Here is a 19,604-nt window from a genome sequence, read left to right on the forward strand (position 1 = left end):
TTTACTATTCATGCCAACTAAAATATAACTTCTTTAGTTTCAGCCCACCCATTTAGGATTTGGAACAATTTAATGTGATATGTAGGATTAAAAAGTCATAAAGATTTCTTTATTTGAGATCTTATACTGGCATTCAAGTAAGGTATTGGTGAGAATGAGCAATAATATAATTCAATTTTATGTTATTGAGTGAGGTCATGAAACTTTTTCTGTAAAGGGGCAGATAGTAAATATAGTAAGTAAATGGCTTTGAGAGCCATATGGTCTCTGTTCCAACTACTTAACTCTTCGAAAGCAGCCATAGACAATATGTAAACAAAAGAGCTGACTGTGTTCCATAAAACTACAAAAACAGGCGGCAGCCTGGATCTGGCACATTTGCTGACCTTTGTTACAGAGAATCTTGTAATTTCTGCAGCTAAAAGCTAAGATTTATTTGTGATGAAATGTATGTATGCAAAGTGGAAGTTTTCCTTTAATGAATGCTTTGGCAAAAGAAATTTGCCAAAAAGATAGCAATACCATGAAAGAGAATAGAAATAATAATTTAGTAAAGAATACTATTTACTAATAGAAAAGAATACTTTTTTTTTTAAAAAAATGTATTGCTAAGACTGCTTAGGATAACTACTTTCAAAATGATGTGATAATTTTAGAATATGTTCAGAAGTATAACTTTATTTGTAGAAAAAAATTAAATTATTTTAATATTAAAAATCTATCATTTGGAGTTTTTACCAATTCTGATAAATTTTCATTCCTTCATCATAACTAGGAAGGTTTACTATAAAAAGATAGGACACATAATTAGGTGATGATTTTATTTTACTGAATTTATTTTGAAAAACAGTATCAGTATAGATAGATGAATTTTTGCTATGTAAACATGTGAGATGAATTGTAGGTTCAGAAACTGAGCACTCCGTTTTCAGTATTCAATTTTATAGATTTCTTATTACAGGCTGTTTTGACCCTACAATGTGTTATGGTGCCACAAAATTTTAATAAATGTAAGTCATGTACAGATTTCGCTAATACGATTATGTTGGATATTAAATTCAGTATATATACTTATTCTTCTCAGAGATTCGTCAGCGCACTCCGGCTCAAAGAAACCTTTCTCCAACACCAGCAAGCTCTAACCAGGGTCCTCCTCCACAAGTTCCAGCATCTCCTGGACCACCAAAGGACACTTCAGCCCCTGGTGGACCCCCAGAAAGAACTGTTACTCCAGCCCTACCATCAAATGTGCTACCAAGACGTCTTGGATCTCCTGCTACTTCGGTGCCTGGAATGGGTAAACAGAGCACTTAATGTTATTTACAGTTTATATTGTTTTCTCTGGTTACCAATAAAATGGGCCATTTTCAGACAGTATGGAAGAGGCATTTCATTTGGAAATAGCAGAGCAGTTATCTGATTAAGCAGGAGTTCCATATTCAATTAGCCATAACTCTTTACAGCTGGCACCTTGTGATACTGAAACCTATTTCTTGAGCTCATTTAACTGTTATGGCTTCTTTGTTTAAATGGCAATAAAATTTTGTAGTATTCTGTAGTCAACAGTATAGCATATCTTTTTATATTCAACTGTAGAATGACTCCAGATTTATATAAAATGAGGATAAAGAGAACACTTTTGGAATGTATTTATGTTTTTGGCTAAACCCTATGCATATATTTTTAAACATGACAATTAATATACTTGAGGAGGAATATTTCTGCAGTGTGGTATACAATATTATGCTTGTTATAATGGGCTGGTAGTTTTTTTTCTTTAATTTATAGAATCTTAATATTTTCTAATAGGTTAACTTTATAAAATTCTGTTACATTAACATATTCCCTTTGCTATTTTATTTTTTGGGTCGTCTTTTTTCAGCGTAGTGAATCTCTGGGGGAAGATCCCCTTGTGGAATGTAACAGATTATATTACCCTGCAGTTTCTTTTGGAATGTGACTGAGACATGGAAATCCACTGCTTTACTAAATCACATTAGTTTATGTATATTTCCATGTCAGATGATTAAGTATGATCATAGTTATTTTAGGATATTTAATTCTAATTTGGATTACTTTGTTATTTTATGACAGATTACTAACATAAAATTGTAATGATTTTCAGATAATAGTTGATAACTGATAATCAGAGCATTTGTGCAATAAAACAATAAGAAATTGGGGGCCAGCAGGTGGAGTAGTGGTTATGGTGCTGGACTCCCACATGCCTGACCATAGTTTGAATCCTGGACCTGGCAGCTTGAAAATCATGCCAGACACATGCATGCATGGTGCCCAAAATCTCAGGAGAGAAATAGAGGGGAAGGGACTGTGGTGTGATCATCCCCCCTGGGGGGTGATTTTTCACTTTCCATCTTACTATCTCTGTCTTGCTCTCATATGCCCTATAGCAAAAATCTTAAAAAAAAAAAAAAAAAAAAAAGAGAGAAATCTTAATGTTGCTTACTATGGTAGATTTTTTTCCTGCTTTCCTTAAAAAAATGCAGCATAAGATTTTGGAAGATTATGAAACTATTAATTTGTAAACAAATTAAAAATGCTGGCTACAAGTGAAACATATACAAACTTTATGCCTTGTGAGCAAGTTTTAAAAAAAATACTCTTAAATTTAACATATGACTATTAGGCAACCATATAATTTGTGAAATTAGAACAGTTAAATAGAATGAAAATGAGTCATCTTTCAGTTATCTGTTGATTTGAGGTATATATGATTTGTAAGATAAAGTTTCTGATTATTTAATGAAAACTTTTTTGGTGAGAATACATGAGTGACATACATTTGTGTATCTACCTAGTTTTAAAGAAATAACATTTTAGCAAGCTTTATATAGTAATATAAATAAACTGTATTGCACATGTAAGGATAAGGGTGTCAAGGAAACTGGCCTAGATTTCATGATCATGTAACTATAATTTTTACTGAAATTAATAAGTTTCTATATGGATGACTATGTTTAAGTAGTATTAATACGTTGCTCAAAATGTGAATGAATGAAGTGATTTCTTATAGAGAAGATTCATAATTTAGATTTTCATATTTGTGTAAGAGAATCAATTTAATGTATGTTACCACAGGGCTCCCATATGTTTGAAAATTAATAACCAGCAGGTACTTGATAGTTTGCCAAGTTGTATAAAATGACCAGTATTCCTACAATGATTGTTTTTGATGTTTAGATTAATTACTGTTGTCTATAACAGCATAAGTATGAAGGTGCATTATTTTAAGTTATTAGTGTATAAGAGATTTAAGATATTTTTATGAAATCTGTTGTTTAATGTATCCAGATTCCTTTTGGACATGTTCACTTTAAATATGTAAAGGTAAAATACCCTAGCAAAAGCTAAGTTGTCATTAAATGCTTTCAAAATCTAATTACATGCTTATTCAAGTTGAAAATTTGATAATGAGGTATCACAATGTCTGCATTCAAGTTTAGTTTTTGATGAAAGTAATTGAATGTTATTAGTACAAGTTAAACAGTAACTTATCTGATGCAACCTTAAAGACTACTAAGAAGTTGTTCTAGAATCTGAATTTTATTTGTTAGTAGCTATAATTTTGATATCAGTTGCTCTTTTTTTAGGTGGTAATAGCCACTTGTAATTATGTACTAAGTAAATTTTTTTTTGTTCTTTTAAAACATGAATATAATATTGCTATCCTAAAGCCAGTCTTCAATAGTTTGGAGATTTTGTTGCAGCCATTTTGAAAATCTTGTATCCTTGTATTGCAAAACTTGTTCCTACAGGATTTCATTTTGCATTAGAGTCTTCTGTAAGATCTCCATGTAATTCTCCCATTGCTGCCTGCCTTATTCTATGTTCATCTTATCCTTTTTTTTTTTGGAAAAAAATTTATTTAATTTTATTTATTATTATTATTTTTAAATTTGCTATAGGCATGTACACTCACCAGAGAGAGACAAAGAGAAAGAGGGAAAGTGAAAAAGGAAGACCCAGGTCCAGACTTGAACCACAGTTGGCCATATGGAGTCCTTAACCATCACACCACCTGCTGGCCCCATCTTGTCTTGTTATACAGAAGCAGACATCACATTTTATTTACTTTATTCTTTCACTTTCTTCTCAGTTCCACCTTCTGTGTTGTCTCTCACTTAGGAAATCTCTTGAAAACTGTACCCTTGGGAACCAGCAGTTAGCGTAATGGCTATGTTGCTGGACTCCCACGTAGTTGACCACGGTTCGTGTCCCCGACCCAGTGGCTTAAAACTCATGCCGGGCACGTGTGCGTGCGTGCCCAGGATCCCAAGAGGAGAATGGAGGAGAAGGGATTGCGGCGTGACCATCCCCCCTGGGGGGGTGATTTCTCACTTTCTTTCTCTATGTCTCTCTCTGTCTGGCGAGCACACGTGCCCTATAGTGAAAACCTCTCAAAAAAAAAAAAAAAAAACTGTACTCCTTTATTTTTCAGAAATCACAGCATTCATAAAGTTTGAATATATAACTATTCTTGTTGCTATTATTTTTATGTAATATAAATGATTAACTAAATTTTGTGTTACTCTTCCATCCTTGAATTTACATTAGTTTCTTCTGATATTACTTGGTTTATTATGTGAACACAGTATATTTCTCCATTTGTTTAGGTTGTTAATTTCTCTTAGCAATGTTTCGTAGTGTTTAGTGTATAGATTTTGCACTATAAATCTTGCCAAACTCACTTATTGGTTCTGGCAGTTTTTCTTTTCTTTTCTTTTTTTAAAAAAGAATTATTTAATTTTATTTATCATTATTTATTTTTATTATTTTTAAATTTGCTGTAGGACACATGTGCTCACTAGAGAGAGTGAGTGAGAAAACAAGCTGCTAGGTCCATGACTTGAACCGTGGTTGGTCATGTGGGTTTCCAGCACCTTAATTACCACACCACCTGCTGACTCCAGTCCTAGTAATTTTTAAAAATAAAATTCATAGCATTTTTTCCATGGACAAACACATTTTCTATGAATAAAGAAAACTGTACTTTTTCATTTCCAATCTGGTTTCATCTTATTTCTTTTTCTTACCTTATTTCACTAGCTTAAATCTACAATATTGAATAGAAGTGATGAGAGCATTCTTTCCTTGTTGATCTGGGGAGAAAAGTAATTATTCTCTCACCACTCAGCCTAGTGTTCTAGGGTTTTTTGTTTTGTTTTTGCTTTGTTTTTAAAATAAATATCTCTTATTTGATTGAGAAAATGTCCTTCTATTCCTAGTTAGCTGAAGATTTTTATGGGCAATAAATGAGGGATTTCATAAAATTAAAATTTTTTTTTCTATATGGTATATGTGTTTCCAGAGAGAGCGACACAAAGAGAGAGAGATAGAGAGGGAAAGTGAGAACTCATCCCCCAGTGTAGGGTGTGTGTGTATGTGTGTGTGTGTTTGTCTGCTGCAATCCCTTCTCCCTTTTCTCACGATTTTGGGAATGCATGCACTTGTACTTGTATTTTGCTAGCTGCTTGGTTCTGGACTTGAACTGCACAGCTAGGTGGTATTCAGCTGCCTTAACTATTATACCACTTGGCTGGCCCATCTAATGCTTTTTCTACATCTATTGAGATGTTATTTTTTAATTTAATCATTGCATGCCATTACAGCATATAATATGGGTTCTCAAAGCATAAATGCATTGTATGTTAAGCAAGTCAAAGATATAACTGTACATGATAACTTTCCATCTTGTGTTTATTAAATGTTTTTTAAATTTATTTCAATGTCTGTTCATATAGAGAATTACATTCTTTTTTTTTTTAAAGTTTTTTTTCATGAGAGAGACATACAGAGAGGAAAGTACCCTCAGCAGGGCCTCACACTGTGATCTTCCCATTGCAGCCTTTATTGCTAGCCAGGGTCCTGGATACACGCTGTCACACCTGGTGTGTACAGGTCCACTGGGGAGCCAACCCCTGATCTTCCATATGGTTTTCAACATTGAAGAGCAATGTGCTACCACTACAGCTGGGTTGCACTGATTGATTTTTAAGTATGTTTTTAAAAATTTTTGTCTCTTTATTCATGGTAGAATACATGAGTACACATGTGAAGGTAAGAAAGAGATGAACACCCTCTACTGGGTCTGGTCATGCTGCTATTCCCTTCCTCCAGTCTCCAGTCCATTGGATCTTCGGTATTCATTTATGTTCCCAGTTGTGTTCCAGGCTGAGGAGGCTGGAGATTTGAACTGTAGTTGCCATGTGGAACCTAACTCCTCTTGAGTAGCACATTAGTACTGTACCATAGAGCTGGCCCAATTATTATTATTAATTTTTATTTTTGAGAGGTTTTTGCTATAGGGCACATGAGCTCTCCAGGAAGACAGAGACAGAGAGACAGAAAATGAGATATCACCCCCCAGGGGGATGGCCAGTTCACAATCCCTTCTCCTCCATTCTTTTCTCAGGATCTTGGGCACGCATGCACATGTGCCCGGCATGAGTTTAAGCCACTGGGTCCAAGACCCGAACCGCAGTCAACTACGTGGGAGTCCAGTGACATAGCCATTATGCCAACTGCTGGTCTGATAGCTGGCCCAATTTTTAAACATTGAGCCAATTTGCTCTCCTGGAATAAATCTTATATTGTCATAATATATTGTTTTATATGTATATTGTTAGATTCGATTTGGTAATATTTTGTTTAAAATGTTTACATTGATGCTCATTAGGGGTTAGTCTGTAGAGGTTTTTATTCTTTGCAACCTTTTTGTTTTGTTATTAGAGTGAAGCTGGTCTCATAGTATAAGTATTCCCTCTTCATTTTCTGGATAAATTTGTGTAGAATTGGTATTATTTCTTTCTTAAATATTTGGTAGATTATATTGGTTGAATTATGTGAGCCTTTTTATTTTCTTTGTGGAAAGGTTTTTTTTTTTTTTCTTTTTTTTTTTTGGAGAGGTTTTTGCTATAGGGCGCGTGCACTTGCCAGACAGAGACAGAGAGACAGCGAGAAATCACCCCCCAGGGGGGATGGCCACACCGCAGTCCCTTTTCCTCCATTCTCCTCTTGGGATCTTGTGGACGCACGCACATGCACATGGTGTGAGTTTAAGCCACCGGGTCTGGGACTCGAACCGCAGTGGACTACGTGGGAGTCCAGCGACATAGCCATTACGCTAACTGCTGGTCCCAGTGGAAAGGTTTTTTTCTAACTAAACATTCCATTTCTTTAAAGAAAAACTACAGCCTAGTAGCACACATGAACATAGATTCAAAAGTTCTTAGCAAAATTTTAGCAAAGCAAATAGTTTACTGTATCTTGGGTGAGCTTTGGTGGTTTGGTAGTCTTTGAGGACTTGTCCATTGTAGAGTTTATTGGCATAAAGTTCTACATAATCTGACTTTACTGTCTATTTAATATGTTTATAATCTAGAGTTATGCCATATCTGTCATTTCTGTTATTAGTTAGCATTTTATATATTCTCTCTTTTTTCCCTAACCAGTATAGATAGAAGTTTACTAATTTTATTGATCTTTTCTAAGATCCAGCTTTTCTTTAATATTTCTGTATTTTTCATTTTATTAATTTCCTCTTCAATCTTTATTATTTCATTTACTCTATTTAGTTTGGGTTTCACTTGCTTTTCTTTTCTGGTCTCTGAAGGGGAAGCCACAGAAATTTTAGAGGTATTTTCTTTTGTAATATGGGCTTTTAATGTTATACATTTTTCTTTTTTTTAAAAGAATTATTTTATTTGACTTTATTTATTATTGTTATCATTATTATTTTTCAGTTTGATCAGAGAGAGACAGAGAGAGAGTGAGAAAGCAAGCCATCAGGTCCGAGACTTGAACCGTGGTTGGCCATGTGGGAGTCCAGCGCCTTTAACCACCATGCCACTTGGCGACCCCAATGTTATACATTTTTCTACAAGTAATTCTTTAGGTGGTAGCTTAAATTTTGATGATTTTTTATTGTGTTCAAAATAATATCTAATTTCCCTTCTTTGACTTCTGTGTTAACTTAGACATGTTATCTAGTCTTCAAATATTTGGAGATTTTTTCGATTTTTTTTTTCTGATTTCTAATTGAATTCTGTTGTGTTCAGAAAACATACTTTGTGTCATTTGCACACTTGTTTCTTAAATGTGTTGACACTCATATTTGAGAATGTCACATCTTGGTAGATGTTTTGTATTCACTTGAAAAGAATGTATATTCTGTCCTATAAATGTCAATTAGAGCCAGTTGGTAGTAGATAATAGCTAGTTCAAGTCTTTGGTATTGTTCCTGATTTTCTGTCTGCTTATTCTATCCGCTATTGAGAGGGATGTTGAAAACTCCAGCTCCATATTTTTGTCTATTTCTTCTTGGTCAGTTTTGCTTCATGTGCTTTGAGGCTCTGCTATGATGCACATAGATATTTAGAATTTTTATGTCTTCTTAATGAATTAACTCTTTTGTCACTTTAAAATTGCCCTTTCTATCTCTTAAAATTCTTTGGTCTAGAATCTATTCTGTCTGATATTAAAACAGCTATTGTAGATTTTTAAAAAAAGTAGTGTTAGAATATTTATTTATTTTTTCTTCTATCATTTTATCTTTTTTCCTTCAAATTGCCAGAGGGCCTGTATGCTCACCAGAGAGAGACAGAGAAACAGCGAGAGAGAGAAAAAGAGAGAGAAGGAGAAAGCTCTCCTTAATGGGTGTGGTCATGTCACAATTCCTTCTTCTCCATTTCTCTATCTATTGGGGTTTTGGACATACATGTGTCTGGTATGTTTCTCAAGCTTCTGTGGACTACATTCAAACCATAGTCAGCCATGTGGGATCTGATTTCCTTAACTACTAGGCTTCAAGGCTACCCCTTCTTTTACTTTTAATCCATTTCTGTGTTTTTAAATTTTTATTTTAAAGTTTTTGCCACAGGGGATATACATTTGATATAGAGAGGGGAAGAAAGTGAAAAATCACCCCCAGGGGGATGACTGTGCCATAATCCCTTCTCCATTCTCCTCTAGGGATTTTGGGCCTGCATTTATACCTATTTGATGTGTTTCAAGCCACTGTGTTTGGGACTCGAACCGTGGTTGGCCATGTGGGAATCCAGTGCCTTAACCACCATGCCACCTCCTGGCCCATTTTTTGTTGTTATTTGGTATGCAGCATATATTGGGTCTTGCTTACTTACCCATTCTGACAATGTCTACTTCATTGAGGGTATTCAGGTCATATACATTTAATATAATGATTGGTATCATTGGGTTTTAGTTTGAATGTTCCATCTGATTTTTTTTTTCTGAAGAGGTTTTTGCCTTAGGGTAGGTGTACTTGCTGGAGCGATTAGAAAGACAGAGACAGTGAGAAGGAAAGTGAGAAATCACACACACACACACACACACCCACACCCTCCAGGGGGGATGGGCATGCTGCAATCCCTTCTCCTCCATTATCCTCCCAGGATCTTGGGTACACATGCACATGTGCCCTAGTGATTTTTCAAGCCACAGGGTCTTAGATTCCAACCATTGCTAGCCACGTGGGAGTCTAGTAGCATAACTACAACGCCATCTACTGGCCTCAATTTTTTTTTTTTTGGTTTTGTCTGGTGTCTGTTTTTCCTCATTTTCTGCCTTCATTGGAATTGAATATCTTTTATGATTCTGTTTTGAATTTTTGCTGCCTTGTTTATTTGTATTATTAGTTGCTTTGGGGTTTATAGTACATATTTTTAATTTATCATTGTTTACCTTCAAGTGATATGATATTATTCCACATAGTTTTTTTTTTTTTTTTTTTTTTGAGAAGTTTTGGCTATGGCTATAGGGTGTGTGTGCTCACCAGAAAGACAGAGAGAGACAGAGAGACAGCGAGAAATCACCCCCCAGGGGGGATGGCCATGCTGCAATCCCTTCTCCTCCATTCTCCTTTCAGGATCTCGGGCATGCCCGCACACGTGCCCAACATGAGTTTAAGCCACTGGGTCCAGGACTCGAACCATGCTCAACTACATGGGAGTCCAGTGACATAGCCATTGCGCCAACTACTGGTTCCAGAGTTTTAAAAATTTAATAATGATATGCGTACATTTATCTCCTTCTGGCCTTTCTGTTAGAGCTGTCATATATTTTATTTGTATGCATTTAAAAACTCCATAATAAGTTATTATTTTCCCTTTAATCTGCTAGTCGTCTTTTAGGGTGATTTAAATAGTTAAAAATATCTTGCATATTTATCTTCTCAGTGACCATTTAATTTTTTTTTTTTTTAATTTGTGTAGATCAAAGCTTTTCCAAATGCTGTCACTTTCTTTCTACCTGAAAGACTTCTTTTAACATTTTTTGTAGTGTAGTTTACCTGGTGATGAATTTTTTCAGTTTTATATGTATGAAAACGTTTTCATTTTTCTTTTGTTTTACTGATACCAAATTCTAGTTTGTTTTATTTTCTTTCAAAACTTCAAAGATATAGTTTTACTGTTTTCTGGCTTGCATATTTTTTGATAAGTCTGCTGTCACTCTTACCTGTTTTTTTATACATAATAAATCTTTTTTCCAGATGTTTTTAGGTTTTTCTCCTTATTGGTTTAAGTAGTGTTGGTACACTGTTATGCTTCTTGTGCTTGAATTTATCTACATTCTTAGATCTGTGGCTTGTCTTTTCTTTTTTAAAATCAAATTTGAAACATTTTTGTACATTATAGCTTCACATACATTTTTCTTTTCTATCTTCATGCTCCCCTTTTTTATGGACTCCAGTTACATTTATATTAGGCTGCCTGAGGTTGTTCAAAAGCTTGCTAATGATTTGTTCAGTTAAAAAAATTTTCAATCTTTTCTTCACAATAAATTATTTTTTTCATTATGTATGTTTTTTTTCTCAGTTAATTTTTGTTTTCTATAGGGTGTGTGTGTGCTTGCTTGAGAGAGTATGAGAGAGAGAGATAGAAATTGAGAATGCACCCTTTGATAAAGCACATTGCTGTGTCTTCAAGTTCACTAGTATTTGTGTAAGTGTGTGTACACATACATGCACATGTTTTTAAGTAGAGTCTTCTCTGCCATGATCTCTTCTCCTGACTTAGTCTCCTGAGTAGCTGTGGCTACTGATTCTTGCTCACATGCCCAGCTCTTTGGGGTGGCCTGGGAATTAAACATGAGCCTCTTACGTGGTTTTAACCTGCTGGCTGAGCGTGGTTTACCAATATTTTTTCCTGTAGTGTCCAAGCTGCTGTCACCTTATTTGTGGGTTTTTAAATGACAAATGTTATAATTTTTATCTGTAAAAGTTCAATGTGGTTATTTTTCAATATCTTCTGTATCTCTAACATATTGAATCTTTTCTTTAGATTCTCCAACATATGGAATATAGTCATTATAAGCATTTTAATAGCTTGTCTGCTAATTCAATTATCTCTAATTTCTGCATCGATTTTAATTTTTAAAATAAGATATGATATTTTCCTGCTTATCTACATGTTTAGTAATTTTTCCTGATACTAGACATTATAAATTTTACTAATTTTTATGCTGGATATTTTGCATTTTTATACAAAACTCTTTAAAAGTATTTACACAATGACCTGTGCATTAAGTTTTCCATTCTGGCTGGGAGAAATGGAATATTCCTGGCCCTCTGTAAATACTATTTTGTTTAATCTTTCTGGTCAGATCTTTCCCATCTTCAGTTTTCTCTCACGCATGGACCAATCAGTACTCTGATAAATACTCTGGAAGACCTTCTGTAGATCTTTGGTGTTCTTTTCCTGTGCTTTCTCTCCTCTTTGGTACTCTTTCCTGTGAACTCAAGCAATGTTGACCTCCCAAGTTCCAGCTTTGTCTCCTCAACTCTGGAAGACCAATACACTTCACCTGGATTTACACTCCCTGTGCTAGGAATTCTCTTCAGGCAATACACTGGGACAAATGTAGGATGTATCTTGTTTTTAGTCTCTTAGAGAACATTAACCTACATTGCCTGATATCTGATTTCTTTGAAGTTGATGCTTCATATATTTTGCAGGTTTTTTAGTTGGTAGAAATATAAATATGTTACTCTCTTGTGGCCCGAAGTGGTAATTCCCTCATTACACGGGCTTTCAGAGTTGGGTGTTTTGTTTGTATAGAACCTAATATATTTGGTTTCTTAATAGATTATGTTGGTGGTTTCATTGTAGCACATATTTAAATATGTTTTTATTTGTCAATATTTTTAATGAAAATGAAAATATTCTATAGAGGTTTACAAGAATTAATACTTTACAGTTTGTTAAAATCTTTAAAAAATTCTTACAAGCATAAGTGGCCCATAATAACCAAATTAAATGATATATATATTTACTTATTTACTAGGTCTTCATCCTCCAGGTCCACCTTTAGCAAGACCCATTCTCCCCCGGGAACGAGGTGCTCTGGATAGAATTGTTGAATATTTAGTCGGTGATGGTCCACAGAACAGGTAATATTTACTAGTATGGTAGATAAATGAAATGAAAATAATTTATTGGTCAGGAGGTATGTATGTGTACTAGATGTTTTACGTAGAATATAACGAAGTGTTTCATAGCTCTGCAAAAGAGTACATATTCAACTGTTTTTCTTTAAGAGTTTGGACATAGTAGTCTATATGAAGTCCATTTGGAAAAAATGTCAACTCTGCTATAAATTATTTTTAGAGAAATTGAGTTACTTCATTGAAACTTATATATTTTTTTTTAAGAGAGAACTTTTACTTTAGGGCGTGTGCATTTCCCAGAGAGACAAGAAGTGAGATAGCCACACTGCAATCAATACCTTTTCCACTCTCCTTTTGGGATTTTGTACATGCACGTATATGCTCCTGGTGTGAGTTTTAAGCCTCCAGGTCGAGTATTCGAACTGTGGTTGGCTATGTGGGAGTCTAGCAGTGTAACTGTTTATGCCATCTGCTGGTCACATTAAAACTTTTTTTTGAGAAGTTTTTGCTACAGAGCGCGTGCGCTTACCAGAGAAACAGAAAAAGAGAGACAGAAAGAGAAAACTCACCTCCTGGGGGGATGGCCACGCCACAATCCCTTCTCTATTCTGCTCTTGGGATCTTGGGCACACACGCACGCACCCCGCGTGAATTTAAGCCACCGGGCCCAGGACCAGAACTGTGGTTGACTACGTAGGAGTCCAGCAACATAGCTATTACACCAACTGCTGATCCCCACGTTGAAGCTTTTAAACTTGAAGCGCATAAAAGTAGTGAATGCTTGGTAGATTGTGAGAAACAGAATTTTGTAGGTGTTAGTACTGGACTCAATGATACCTTTAATTTTAATAGTGATGAGAACAGTTTACATGTATCTAGCACTTAAAATTATTTTTAAAAAATAATTATCTATTTAATTTTATTTATTATTATTGTTTAAATTTTGCTAAAAGGCATGTGTGCTCACCAGAGAGAGACAGAGAGAGAGAAGGAGAAAGTGAGAAAGCAAGTTGGTCAGGTCCAGGACTCAAATGAGAGTCAACCATGTGGGAGTTCAGCATCTCAACCACCATGCCACCCGCTGGCCCCTAGCACTTAAAATTATTTTTAAAAAATAATTATCTATTTAATTTTATTTATTATTATTGTTTAAATTTTGCTAAAAGGCATGTGTGCTCACCAGAGAGAGACAGAGAGAGAGAAGGAGAAAGTGAGAAAGCAAGTTGGTCAGGTCCAGGACTCAAATGAGAGTCAACCATGTGGGAGTTCAGCATCTCAACCACCATGCCACCCGCTGGCCCCTAGCACTTAAAATTCTGAAAATATTCTTCCAATTATCTGGTTTGAGTTTTATAATAACTCTAGGAAGATTGATATGGTATGGGTAGAACAGTTATCATAATATAGACTTTTTAAAAAATCATAGGGGAATTGGAACCAGCAGATGGCATAATGGCTATAGCGCTAGACTCCCATGTGGTTGACCACGGTTCGAGTCCCAGACCTGGTGGCTTAAACTCACGCTGGGCATGTGCTTGTGGGTACCCAAGGTCCCAAGAAGAGAATGGAGGAGAAAGGATTGCAGCGTGGCCATTACCCCCCAGGAGGTGATTTCTCACTTTCTGTCTCTCTGTCTTTCTGGCAAGCACACACGCCCTATAGCCAAAACCTCTCCCAAAAAAAGGGAAAAAAAAGTCATAGGAGAATAGAGTAGATGCTTGACAACTTTACTATTTAATATGTTATTATTTTAATAAAGGGACTATAATTTAATGTTAATGAAGTAACTTGTATGTTTTAAAACAATAATGACATTAGAGAGAACCAAATATATGTTGAACATGTACACAGAACAGAGAAGACGTGTAAATAGAAAATGAGGAAAATGTCTAAATATAACTGAGGAAAGATACAAGAATCATGATGATATATAGAAATTAGCTTTTGGACTAGACTCCTATGAAAATAAATGTATTTCTTTACTGTAGACTTCTCAGTCTTTAATAATATTCATTGTGAATCTCTAAGAGAGTTCCATTTTTTCCTAACCTTATCTGACCAAAGATTTGGGTACTATCATTCCCCAGGAATATACATTGGGATATGCTTAAATTTAAATGTTCTGTCTTCAAATATGTTTTACCAACTTAGGATGGATATATTCATTTAACTGTTCCTTAGTTTATTTTTAATTTGATGTATAAATTATATTGTAAAATTGTTAAGACTTTGGCTTTAAATTTTTATTTATTTATTTATTATTGTCAGAGGGTGTGTGCATTGGCCAGAGAAAGAGAGGAGTGAGAGAGAAAGCACCCTTTAATGCGATGCGGTCATGCTGCAATCCCTCTCCTTCAATTCTTCATCCTATTGGGATTTGGGGCATGCACATACCCAGTGTGTTTTGTAAACTGCTGGGGCTAGAATCCAGATTACAGTTGGCAACGTGGGATCTGTTTCCCTTAACCATTAGCTTTTGTTTAATGTTGTTGGTGATTTAACAAGTAGCATCTAATCTATTATAGCATATTTACTAATGTTAAAATGTACATTAGCCATGATGGCTAAAATGGCTCCTCCATTGAGTCTTGTCTGAATTTATAATTGGTCTGTTCATTTTTCCCTATGGTATAGGTATGCCCTTATATGTCAACAGTGTTTTTCTCATAATGGCATGGCTTTGAAGGAAGAATTTGAATACATTGGTAAGAATTATTAAGACCTTGAGATTTAAATATTTTTATTCTGAAATATTTCATTCTATGGCACTTCTCATATAATGTCATGTTATTTTAGATACTGTCTCTCTATATATTGGTCAGGCATATTGTCCTTATTTTAATATTCAGACCAAAGCAGGGAAGACAGTTCAGGTTTCTTTCTCCTATAATATGCAGCCTTAGGCTAGTTGTTCTCAACTCTCACTGTGTAGCAGAATCCCCTGAAGAGCTTTAACAAATTATGATATCCAGATTCCACCTACAGAGCATCTGCTTTTTTTCCTTTCCTTTTTTTTAAAAGGTATTTTGCCATAGGGTGTGTGCACTCACTGGAGAGAGATGAAGACAGTGAGAGAGAAAGTGAGAAATCATTCCCCAAGGTGGTCGGCCATACCGCAATCCTTTTTCCTCCAGTTCTCCTCTTGGAACACATAGACACACGCACACACGCACACACACCTGGCGTGATTTTCAGGTTGCTGGGTCTTGGGATCAAACTGGTCAGCCAGTCATGTGGGGAGTCCAGTGTTTTAAACATTATACCACCTAGTAGCCCTCAGAGAGTCTGTTCTAATTAATCTGGGTTGAGGTCTAGGAGTCAGCATTTATTTATTTTTTAATTTTAATTTTTTTAGATTTTTCCTGGAGCATGTGTATTGGCGAGAGAGAGAGAGAGAGAGAGAGAGAGAGAGAGAGAGACGGACAGAGAGATGGCAAGAAAGAGAAAGTGAGAAATTACCTCCAAGAGGGGGTGGTCATACATAATCCCTTCTTTTCCATTCTCCTTTTGGGATTTTGAGCAGACTCACAAATGACTGGTGTATTTTCCAAGTCACCAGGGCTGAGACTTGAACTGTGCAGTTGGGCTTGTGGGATCCAGCCACCTTAGCCACCATGCCAGCTGGTTGACCTAGAAACCAGCATTTTAAAAACAAGTTCCACAGATGATTCTCATGTGCAGCCACTATGAAAAACTACTGTGGTAAATTAGTTATGCTTCTGAAATATGATATACTAGATTTTTGGGTAAATGAGCTAAGTTTTGGATTTTAGAATATCTGATTATTCTGGTGATTAGAAATGCAATTTTTTTTAATACATTAAGATATTAAATATAGTTTTGCTATTTGTTAATGTGCAGTGCAACTTAGTATATCTTTTCTGCTAATAATAATAATTAGGAAGTATGTAAAAATAGCCTTAGTTAGAGCATTTACCTTTATATATTAAAATAACAGGTTAATTTCACAAGTGATAATTAACTTTTGAAAGCTTCTTTTCACTGTTTGCAAAAGCAGTCTTGTGAGTTATCTGATTAGTCCTTGGACTTCCTTTTATTTGTGGTTTTGCTTACTTTAAAAAAAATTCTTTGCAGCTTTCCGATGTGCCTACTGTTTTTTCTTGAATCCTGCAAGAAAAACCAGACCCCAGGCTCCAAGACTTCCGGAGTTTAGTTTCGAGAAGAGGCAGACAGTAGAAGGCACAAGTTCAGGTGGTCCATTGCCATCAGGAAGTATGCTTTCATCAGAGAACCAAGTCAGTGAAGGTATGAATATGTTAATTAAAACTATTTTCTCTCGTACTGATGTGTGCTCTTTAACAATAATAAAAGCATAATGCTTTTAGGTAAGAAGGGTTAATTTATCAGATTTTGCCGCATGCATATATGAGCTAGCTTTTGCTCTGATATTATTGCCTCCTGTATGGTTGTTATGAAGGTTTCAGTTTTAAAGTGTAGATTATTGTTGTGATAAGCAACACCTAACATCAGCCAGGTAAACATTGTTTATGCAGTGACCTCTTCTAAAAACTGTTGATTTGACAAGAAATGTTTTCAGGAAGTCATTTTTTCAGTTTTTCTGAGTGGAACAAATTATTAGAATTTTGAAATAACCATTAAAAGGATAAAATACTTATAGTATTTGTGATTAATGTTGATAAAATAGTGTTATTCTACCACTTGAATTGATAGAAATTATTAGGAAGTAAGAACTTACTAGGAAGCGGGAAACTTTGGAATTGGAAAGTCGACCTTGTATTTTTTTTGATAACTATAGCAATAGGACTCGTGTTCAATTGAAACGATTGATATAGGTGCGCAGATTAACATTGTCCCTCATGTAAAATCAACTTTATTTTAGAAAAATAGAATTTATAGAGTTTTAGAACCTGTCTTACAATTCTATTTTAGGAATTTGTGAGGAAGTTTCATGGAAGAAATTAAGATGGAAGATCTGTTAGTTTCCAACTTTTTCTTACTATTAATATTGGTCAGAAGCTCTTTGTTAATCAGCTTTGAATTATGAAGATTGTTGAAATTGTGACACAGGCTATGACATCTTGGTGCTATGTCTGGTGTCAAAAAAAACAATGCACATTTTAGGCTCAAATCATATATTTATTTCACTGTCAGTAGTCATCCTTTTAACTCCTAAGAATTACCATTAATGCGTTTTTAATTTCTTCTTCATAAATAATTGCTTTAACTAAGATATTATTTGAGGTATTATTTGAATTTTCAGATATCAGCCAATTAGTATGATATTTGAGTATATATATATAAAAAAACTTTGAATAATGAACCTAAAATAATGTGTGTTGTATAGGGCTTGGCTTTTGGCTTACTAACAAATATGAAAATGGATTTGACTACGTATAGCTATGACAAAGGCCTGTATACTTCCAGCAATGAATCAATGTGTTCGTCTTCTCCAAGTCTGCAACGTCGTCTCCAAACATAATGTCCGATTTTTTCTTTTGCTTAAGTCATGCTCTGAGCTGCATGTTGTCACATGCAAACCATCTGCCTTGCCAGCACAGCCTCTTGGAACTGAAAATGAAAGGATTTCATATTGAAGATGCCTAGAGGAAAATTAGAACTCCTTTCCATGAGTAATTTGCTTATGGAAGCTAGAGTGAATATGTGAAAGTCAATAGACTGGACATAAAAAGAAGAAAAAAAAAAAGAAAAAGCAAGAAAGGCCAACACAATAGAAGTCTTGATAATGAGGCCCTTGCTTTATATCTTCTGCTAAGGTCAAGATAGATAGTTAGCAAACAACACCCAGCTCTACCTTTCCTTCTCATCTGATCTAGGAGGAGAAATACCCCAGATGTCTCATTTTCTGTCTGAAATCTCCGGAATGAAGTCTAACTGGCTCAAACTCAGCCCCAAAAAGGTAATGTTTCTAAGAGAAGACAAAACTTGAGTCAGTGGTAGCGCTAAAAACTGAAGCAACACTTCCCATTTGGTTAAGCTAGTTTTTAGAGTAGTAACTTTTTCGTAGTTCTCTTTGGATTTCATCAGTGTGGCCATGACTGCTTCTTCTTTGGCTTTTCAGAAGACCGAACTTTTTTCCAAGACTCCTGGCTCAACATTGTGATACAGTTATCAATTCCAAACTGGATTTCTTTAGTAAATGACTAGAAGTGTTTCTGACAAACAGATGAAACTATTTGTTTTGAATGCTGGTGACATACCTTTATGATTCAATTGTTAAGTAAGATCATCTCATCTCAGTCACAGCAAATGTAATTGAAGGCTTAAATTTCTGAATTCTAAATTTTTTTTGATGATGTAGGAATAAAGTCTAGAAAAAAAAAAACCACCTTTCTTGCTATAGTTTTTATGTTTTTACAAGGATTAAAGTGGCTCCTTGATGGCAATGGGAACTGTGGAGATTAACTTAAGTGACTTTATAGAGGGAACCAAAAGATAACTTCTTTTCATTAGACTTTTCCTTCAAAAAGAGCAGTAACTTTATATGAATAACCTAGAAATATTAAAGCAAACATATTTTTCAATCTAAGATGCAAGACTTTGAAGTTAAACTTGTTTTGGAGAATGATATTAGAAGATTTTACTTTTAGGATGAGGCACAAGCCTTTTAAAATTTCTGGACTACTCTTTAGAACAACATATGAAATCTTGGAAAGTTTTCATCAAAGAAGAAGACCTTGAAATTTCTCCCATTAGTTGTTCATTTGAATTCTTAGAATTTTAGGAACGTATATCCAGGTGCTTTGGTAATAGACTATGAGAGAAACACCAGAAATTAGGAACATGGATTGAATTTTTATCTGGAGGGGATAGTAGATATGGCATGCCAAAAAATTAACTGTTTTTAGATTTTTCAGTTTCTTTTATAATGAAATTTATAATGCTTGAATCTTTACTGAGTCATATTAAAGTGGTTTATCAGTTTTGCCTTTGCAAAAAAAAATGCTATGTTTTCTAAAATACCTAACATGTAGTAGTATTTTTGTCAGATGTGGTAATCATTAGAGTATTAGGATTCTACATCGTTGATATACTAAAGCAATGATTATTTGGCTAATATGTTTTTAAAATGTTAATATTGTGTTTTTATTGTTTAGTTATATTTGTCTAGGTCTTATGTAATTATGTTAGTAGAAAATAGCTTTTACTCAACCAATAATAACTTGCAAGTAATAAAACT

The 19,604-nt window shown here is 34.7% G+C and overlaps 1 protein-coding gene across 3 annotated transcripts in view; it reads left to right on the forward strand.

Annotated features, from left to right (window-relative positions):
- Nucleotides 1–19,604, forward strand: part of LNPK (lunapark, ER junction formation factor) — an 84,905-nt gene that overhangs the window by 54,080 nt on the left and 11,221 nt on the right. For 2 of the 3 annotated variants that reach the window (XM_006151107.3, XM_006151109.3), the window contains exons 8-11: nucleotides 1,085–1,297; nucleotides 12,322–12,427; nucleotides 15,059–15,129; nucleotides 16,520–16,690. In XM_006151107.3, the coding sequence (XP_006151169.1) occupies nucleotides 1,085–1,297; nucleotides 12,322–12,427; nucleotides 15,059–15,129; nucleotides 16,520–16,690 (561 nt within the window). Of the gene's footprint in view, nucleotides 1–1,084; nucleotides 1,298–12,321; nucleotides 12,428–15,058; nucleotides 15,130–16,519; nucleotides 16,691–18,240; nucleotides 18,324–19,604 lie in introns of all 3 variants that reach the window. The other variant, XM_006151108.2, reaches the window with a different exon arrangement.

Source organism: Tupaia chinensis, unplaced genomic scaffold, assembly GCF_000334495.1.
Source record: "Tupaia chinensis unplaced genomic scaffold, TupChi_1.0 Scaffold000314_1, whole genome shotgun sequence".
In the NCBI taxonomy this organism is placed as follows: Eukaryota; Metazoa; Chordata; class Mammalia; order Scandentia; family Tupaiidae; genus Tupaia; species Tupaia belangeri.